Source organism: Heloderma suspectum, chromosome 3 (genome assembly GCF_057233095.1).
Source record: "Heloderma suspectum isolate Gila_16-S chromosome 3, 16-S_ref, whole genome shotgun sequence".
NCBI lineage: Eukaryota > Metazoa > Chordata > Lepidosauria > Squamata > Helodermatidae > Heloderma > Heloderma suspectum.
In genome coordinates, this window is record NC_139460.1 from 223,732,062 (window position 1) to 223,740,221 (window position 8,160).

Sequence of the window (8,160 nt, forward strand, 5' to 3'; positions counted from 1 at the left end):
AGTCACCGCTAACCCGTTTGGTGAGCGCCACCATTTTCACGCCTTTGCTTTCTAGGAAAAACAGGAAGTTAAAAAAATGCCCATATTCAAATATGCACAGTTTTGAGCTGGGAAAGATAAATAAGCGCAATATTAGAGGTATAATCCCTCTAATATTGCACTTACTTCGCTTTCCCAGCTCCAAACTGCACATACTTGAATATGCACATTTTTTTAACTCCCTGTTTTTCCTAGAAAGGAAAGGCGCAAAAATGGCGGCACTCACCGAATGGGTTTGCGGTGAGTGCTGGGGAATTCACCAAACTCGTCGGAGGCTCGAGCACAGGTTTGGGGGGGAAGCGAGCAGGGTTTCAGCGAGTGCACAGAGAACCGAACTAGGGTGAGTTCTTACATCCCTAATGGCAACACAGAAATTTTTAGTTTCATTTCAGAAGAACTGGATGAAGTTTCTGTTTCATAATCCTCTGAAAACAAGGCAAGAGGAGAAGAAGAAAAGGAAACGCATTGCAATGCAAGAATTTTTAGTTTAATTTCAGAAGAACTGGATGAAGTTTCTGTTTCGTAATCCTCTGAAAACAAGGCAAGAGGAGAAGAAGAAAAGGAAACACATTGCATTGCAATGCAAGAATTTTTAGTTTTGTTTCAGAAGAACTGGATGAAGTTTCTGTTTCGTAATCCTCTGAAAACAAGGCAAGAGGAGAAGAAGAAAAGGAAACACATTGCAATGCAATGCAAGAATTTTTAGTTTTGTTTCAGAAGAACTGGATGAAGTTTCTGTTTCCACTTGTAGGTAGAATGCAAATAAATACCCCAGTTGGTAGAGCAGTGGATAACAAAGAAACAACAACCGCAGAGATTCATTCATTAAGAAAAGGATAACCAGTCGTTAGAGGGGAAACCTTTACAGCTAATACTGTGAAATCATGAGGTAAGTAGCATAATAACTGTGCATGGTGCATGTTTCTTGTTTACATTAGCATTATATAGAATTTTCAGTTTGCTAAGATACTAGCACTGTAATCTTAAACATAATTGCTCAGAAGTAAGACCCACTAAGTTAAATGGGGCTTATTCCCGAGAAAGTCCACATAGTCCACAGTTTATGCAAAGCAAGCCCCATTTACTTCTGAGTAAATGTGCATGGGAGTGTGCTTTAAAGGTAACTGTCAATTGAAAGGCTGGATTAAAACAATTATCTAATTGATGCTTAGCTTCTGCTAATTTCCTTTTTGTATAGACATCCAAAGAAGTACAATTTCTTTCATTTCATGTATTTTCATTTATTATATTTCTATATTGCCCCATAGTGGAAGCTCTCTGGGCGGTTCATTCTTATTCAGTTGAGCCAACTTGGATAGCTATGATTACTTACTGACTCAGGCCCAAACTAGATAGGTGGTTAATCACATGAAAGCAATTATAATTTGCATGTTGTTGTTCTTTGTTATGTAGATAGCAGCTGTGGGGAAGTGTGAGGAGCTTCCATGCTGTGGGGACTGGGGAGGGAAAGATTCACTTTGAAAAACTTCAGTCACTTTTCAAAAGGTGCCTGAATTCTAATACCTTCCAGGTATTTTGGCCTACAACTCCCAGCATCCCTGAGTATTGACTATGCTTGCTCAGAATGCATGGAATTGCAGTCTAATACATCTGGAAGGCACCAGGTGGAGATGCTGCTGTAATCTATGAAAGTGATGGGAACTCCTGGAGAAGGGCCTCAGAAGCAGACCTCAGAGATTAGACATCTTCATTGAGGAGAAAGTGCACTTTTTATATATATTCCTACAAGCATCACTGACCCAGATATTCTAACTTGATCCTTCCTATTTTCTGATTTTATTTATTTGAAGCATTTTTAGCTTTTTCTTCTCCTGGGAAGGTTCTCACAGCAGCTTACATGTAATCAATGAAAATCAAAGAATTTGCCCACAGGCATATGATCTAAAAAGCAAGACACATAAGGCAAAGGGAAGAGAAAAGGGAGGGATGGGGAACAAACTCAGTTTTTAGAAGTTAAATGAAGGTGCAATCCTATGCAAGTTTAGATGGAAAAAAGGCCTACAACTCCCAGCATGCCCTAGCCAGCTATGCTATACTATAACCAGCTGGAAACTAACAATTCATCAAGAGGAGGAGCTGGATGATCTTTCAGCATGGCTGATGGACTAGCCCTGCTCCCTATCTTATCTCCCTATGTTGCAGCCTGTATTTAGGACATAGATCACACACTTTCAAAACACTATTGTACACTAAATTGTACAAAACCAATTATTTCATTAGTTTGTATGGGGTGGGGAAGATGCTAAGGAAGACGAATCTGAAGGGGTAAAGGTCACCCCATGGGTTCTCTTCATCAGGGGCTGGTCTCCATTCCCGCCTTTGCATTTAGCTCCCACACCTCTTAAAATCATTGAAAAGCAATGAAACAGCAGCAACCTAGCTCCACTGCATTGCACAGGGCCAATTCTAGGGTGTTTGTGGGTATCTTGGCTGCCCTTAAGGTTGGCCCAGATGCACAGCTAGTGTGTGAAGCAGCAGCTAGACCCCTTTGCTGCATTTAATACTTCTACTGAGGGAACTGCATTGGCTGCCTGCTTGCTACCAGGCCATGTTTAAGGTTTCCTTATTGGTGTATAAAGCCCTAAATGATTTCGGACCAGGAATTCTGAGAGAGAGCTTTGTCCCATACCTACCCACCCAGTCACTGAGGGCATCAGATGAGGCACTCCTTGTGGTCTCCAGAAGGACCTGCAGTCTGTCTGAAGTCCATTTGGAGTACAGCCTTTAGTGTACTGGCTCCCTTTCTATGGAATCCCTGCTAGAGCTGTAGAAAAGAAGGCTATAAATCAAATAAGTCAATAACAAGCCACGGTTTTATTCCCACAGTCTGATTTTAATGGTTTTAATTCTTATTTTTATCCTTTTTATTGTTCACCATTCAAATATTTTATTAGATGTAGAGCAGCACATAAATCTTGTAGATGAATAATAAATGAATAATAAATAAAAGTGATGTTGGCTTTGGTGCCAAAACTACGATGATTGCTGGCAGACAAAGGCTTAGCTCAGGCTGCACAGAGCCTTTGTGAGCCAGGGAAGTCAGGAATGTGTGTCCTCTACTTGTCTTTAAATCCAAGCAGGAGAAGAATTTGGCAGCTTTAGAAAGCTCAGCTCTCCTTTGAGGCTGGTCTTTATCAAGCCCCTGAACCTTTTTTCGAAGGCTGGTTCAATAGAACTTTACCAGCTCTCTTAGTTGGATTGTTAGTCTACACTAAGGGAACTTCTTTCGGCCCAAGGGCTGGATTCCAATCTGTTTGCTGACCGCATTCCACTGATGAGTGGGGCCAAAGGCAAAGGAGGTGGGGCCTAAAAAAGAGGGCGTGAGACAAAAAATACCAGCATATTTTAACTTAAAGCTCTTATTGACGGTAACTCAGACTTAGGAGAAACATTGCAACCTTTTAGAATGGGAGAAAACTGCACCAAAGCTGGGAAATGACTGGTTTGCATAAAGGGGTGGGGCCAGGCTTTTCCAGGGACCCCTAGAGGGCTGGATTTGGCCCTCTTGCCTGAGGTTCTACACCCTAGTCTGTAGGGCACTTACTCGGATCTAGGAGGGCTCTTCTTATGTTAACAGGAAAAAACCCCTCTTTTGCTGAAACACACCCCAGCATCTTGCAAGCCTTTCTGACAAGCTTGTGCTAGGTTTAAGGAAGATGTGAACCAGCCAAGTCAGGAGAACACAGGTCTCTCATCTGAAAAACAATATAAATACATAGCAAAATAATGTAATCTAGATCTGCAGTGCTGACATCATGACTGCTTATTAACATTTGTAGAGGAAAGAAATCAGAGCCAAAAAATGGGCTAATAAGTTGTTTAAGAGTCCATTAGAAACTGCTATATGCTTGAATCAGCCCTTCTTTCAAAATGTAAATATGCCTGTGTCTCTTTCCCCCCATTCTGTAGTGACATTTCCAGGGCTTCTTTAACGAAGATCCTCCAGCAGCTTGAATGCCATTTTACTTGGATGTTGCTGAAGGAGGATGTTGATCCTGATGAATTAGAGGAAAGAATTCTCGAACAGATCAAGTTTTTACAGTCCAAATCCAGATTCCAAAATTACAACCTGCTGGCCTATGTGAAATGCTTGAATGGCAAGAAGGAAGAAGCTCTGGAAAATTTACAAAAAGCCGAAGAGGCTGTTAAAATAGAGTACCCGGGAGAAATTGAAAAACAAAGTCTGGTGACGTGGGGCAACTACGCTTGGATGTACTACAGCATGGACAAACTTACAGAAGCACAAACCTACACAAAGAAGGTGGAACATGTCTGCAAACAACACGGAAGTGCCTCTCCTTATAAGATGAAACTCCCACGGATCTACTGTGAAAAGGGGTGGGCCCTCCTCAAATTTGGGATTTATTATTATGAAAAAGCCAAGGAGAGCTTTGAAAAGGCTTTGGAAGAAGAACCCGAAAACCCAGAATTTAATACTGGCTATGCAATCACAGTTTACCGCATGGAGGATTATTATGGAAGGAAATCGTCAGCGGAAGGGTCATCTTTGGAACCCTTGAAGCGTGCAGTAAGACTGAATCCAGATGATGCATTTGGCATTCCTCTCCTTGCATTAAAGCTACAGGAAATTAATAAGGTTCAAGAAGGGGAAACGTACATCAAAGAAGCCCTTGCAAAACACCCAGACCTTCCTTATGTGTTGAGGTATGCTGGGAAATTTTACAGGAAAACAAATGACACGCAAAGATCCCTCTTGTATTTGAAGAAGGCATTAGAGTTGACACCAAACTCCAGCTTCCTGCACCATCAGATAGGGCTTTGCTATAGAGCACAGTACTTTGAAATGAGAAAGGCAAGTGGGAAACATCAACTCAGAGAAAAGATGGAGGAATTGATAGAGCTTTGCATTTTTCATTTCAAGAAGGTGGTGGAGCGCAAAACCAAGTTTGTCTTTGCTTATCTGGACCTTGCAAACATGTATGCTGCAGGGAGGCAGCTTCAGGAAGCAGAAGAAACATTTCAGAAGGTATTTGCAAAGCCGAAACTAACCTGTACTGCACAGCAGCAGCTCCACTTTAATTATGCGTGCTTTCAGGAATTTCACCAAAAATCAGAATCTAAAGCAATTAAGCACTATCTGAAGGGGCTGAAAATTGAAAATGAATCACTTGAGAGAGTTAAGTGCAAATCTAACTTGAAGAAGTTAATAGAAAAGAAAATCAAGCAAGGTCGAGGAGATGCCAAATGTGTTGGTATCAGTGGATTCATTCACCAACTTGATGGAGAAAAGCAAAAAGCAATTAGGTGCTATGAAAGAGCCCTGAAAATAGATCCTACAAATGAAGAATACCTCAGTGCTATTTGGAACTTGAAACTTACCTTATAAAACTGAACTTTCCCACATGTGGTCAGAATTACTTCCTTTTAGCTACTCAATTAATGGTGTTTCAAAACATACAGCAACTTTCACAGTCTCCTTATTCCATTATATTCCATTAATTTTCTTTGAAGTAATTGGCTAGAAGGCTTTCTAACATTGTACAGATTTTCATCTTATTTCTGTGGCCACTGTATTATCTCACACAGATGTTTCACTTAAGATATAGTTGCATCAGGTTTTTTGATTTGAAGATTTACAGACCTATTTAGAAAAAAAGTATACCAGGAGTAGAGGTGCTTGAACCCCAGTTGAGATTTCATCCTCAAAGAGGACCTGGAAATAAATTTGGATTCATAGATAGATGTTTTCTATCTATGTGTTCATAGTTTCTTCCTTTTAGCTATTCAATGAATATTGTTTTCAAACAAATAGGAACATTCACAGTGTCTTTATTCCATTACAGCCCATGAATTTTCTTTGAAGTAATTGGTTAGAAGGCTATCATCCTCTAATAGTTTAGCATTTTGCAGCTTTGACCCTATTTCTCTGGTCACTGTATTATCTCACACAAATGTTTCACTTAAGAGATAGCTGCATCAGATTTTTTGATCTAGAGATTTACAGAAACCCTATTTAGAAACACTTATACCAGGAGTAGAGGAACTTGAAGTTCCATCTTCAAAAGGGGTCTAGAAATAATTTTAGAGACATACTTAGAAGATAGAGAGATAAAGAGAGAGATGATTATGCAGCAATGTCCTTTTGATCGGAGCACCAAAAAGCCCTCTAAGCTCCTCCCAGCGGTAATAGAACTCATTTACACTGTTACTCATGAGTATGAAATGAGTTGCACCATTCAAAGGTGCACTTAACCTTTAGAGTAGTATAATATTATATAACAGTAGCAGAAGAAAATACAAGTTTGCTTGCTTTGAAATGAGTTTGCTTGCTTTGTTTGAGACATGAGACATGGGCAGAGATTAGGCTTGTGGGATCTCATTTGTTTTTCACTAAAACATTCAAAACAGTGGCTCAAGAAAGCGGACCTAGAATTGTGGAACAAAAAGCTTCTGAACACATGTTCGGCTTAGGAGTCTGTTCTCGGTACTGGAACAGGCGATTGCACACACAAATCTACTCCCTTTTTTTCTCCCAGTTTTTCTTGATAGCAGCCTAATTTAAGAGGTGGAAAAGCCTTTTTGTTGTCACTATTGTTAAACCATGGAGAGCTAGGACCTCTGGCTGATCTACTGCAAAGTACCTGGGGATCTTCCAGTAGAACTTGATCTACCTTATGCCTGTCCTTGATGAATAGGCTCTTTTCAAGGGATTGCAGTCCTCAAGAGTTCCTAAACCTGCCTTCTACCACATGATGCCCTCCAGCTGTGTGGGACTTCAACTCCCAGCATGCTGGAGGGCAGGCAGGAGGCTGTAAGATTTTATCATGTTCAATTCCATAGGAATTGTCTGTAGCATATGCATGGAAAACATCTGAATTCTAACACTATCTGAGAGAGATCCACAAATCAAATACTAAATTCTTGGCCCAGGGCAAAATGTAGTCCTGAGGCCTTCCTCTTGAATATCCCCAAATGCTGTCAATGTCTAATATATTTGAGTACATTGAATATTGACATAATAAATACATTACAGAGTTTAGTATGTAGTATTGACTGTGATAAAAGTCATTAACAGCCATGAATGCCAATTCACTTCCATGCTTCCTGAGAGAAGTGGGGGAAGCCTGGAAGTGAAGGATGAAACTGACACATTCTTTGACAAGGAGGGAATATGGCTCTGCTGGGCTAAATGAAGTACTGTGTGTGGAGACGATGAAACTGACAAGAATGTTATTTACAAGGGGAATACTATCTGTGGGGCTACCAGAGGGGTGGACTTGAGATCATGCGCAAATGTGCACAGATTTTAAAAATTATTAAAAAATTTGACCCCATTTGCACAAATTTAAAAACCTGGGGAAAAAATCCCATTTGCATACATCACCATTCGCATAAAATATGGGACCATGGAAAAACGAATTTAATTAATGTGCACCAGAAAATACAAACATTTCCAGAACTGGGGAAAAAATGTGCTGTAGTCTGCTGCCACTTATCGGAACAGAAACACTGCGAAATACCACCAGGCTTAAACAGAATGGAATTCCCAGCATTGCACATCCCTAGGTATGGAAGCCAAACATATACATGGATTCACCATCACCCACCAACCCCCAAGCAAGAGTTTACAGCTCCTTTCAGACAACAGTTTTCTTGCCCTTGTCTTTCTGTTTATCTGTGAAAGAGATGGACAGAGAAGGATAAGAAAACCAGAAACTGAAAGGACATGTAAACCGTCACTCGGCAGTGGCGTAGGATGGAGAACATGGTATGCCAAAATGGGGGGGGGGGATGGTTGTGTGCATATAATCCAAAGCAAAAAGAGAGCACCCCCTAAGTAGAACAACTTAAAGCTCCAATACTATACCCACTTACCTGGGAGTATGTCCCACTGAACTTACTGGGGCTTACTTCAGCGGAGACATGTTTAGGATTGCACTGTAAGTATATTATGAAATCTAATGGAATGTGTGAAGTAATTATTTCTCACATTGCCATCCCACCTCTTCTCCAAGCAGCTCAAGGCAGTGTACATGGGAACTGCTCCATTTTACCTTCACAACAACCCTGTGATGTCATTTAGGCTGAGAGACTGACTGGCACATGGTTGCCCAGTGAGCTTATGGTGAGACAGGAGTT

The 8,160-nt window shown here is 40.7% G+C and overlaps 1 protein-coding gene across 1 annotated transcript; it reads left to right on the forward strand.

Moving 5' to 3' along the window:
* Positions 1-828: 828 nt before the first annotated feature.
* On the forward strand, positions 829-7,348 carry LOC146350809 (interferon-induced protein with tetratricopeptide repeats 5-like). Its single transcript, XM_084845777.1, has 2 exons — positions 829-928; positions 3,970-7,348. Exons 1-2 carry the CDS (start codon positions 924-926, stop codon positions 5,405-5,407), a joined length of 1,443 nt encoding a protein of 480 aa, XP_084701903.1. The 5' UTR covers positions 829-923; the 3' UTR covers positions 5,408-7,348.
* Positions 7,349-8,160: the final 812 nt, after the last annotated feature.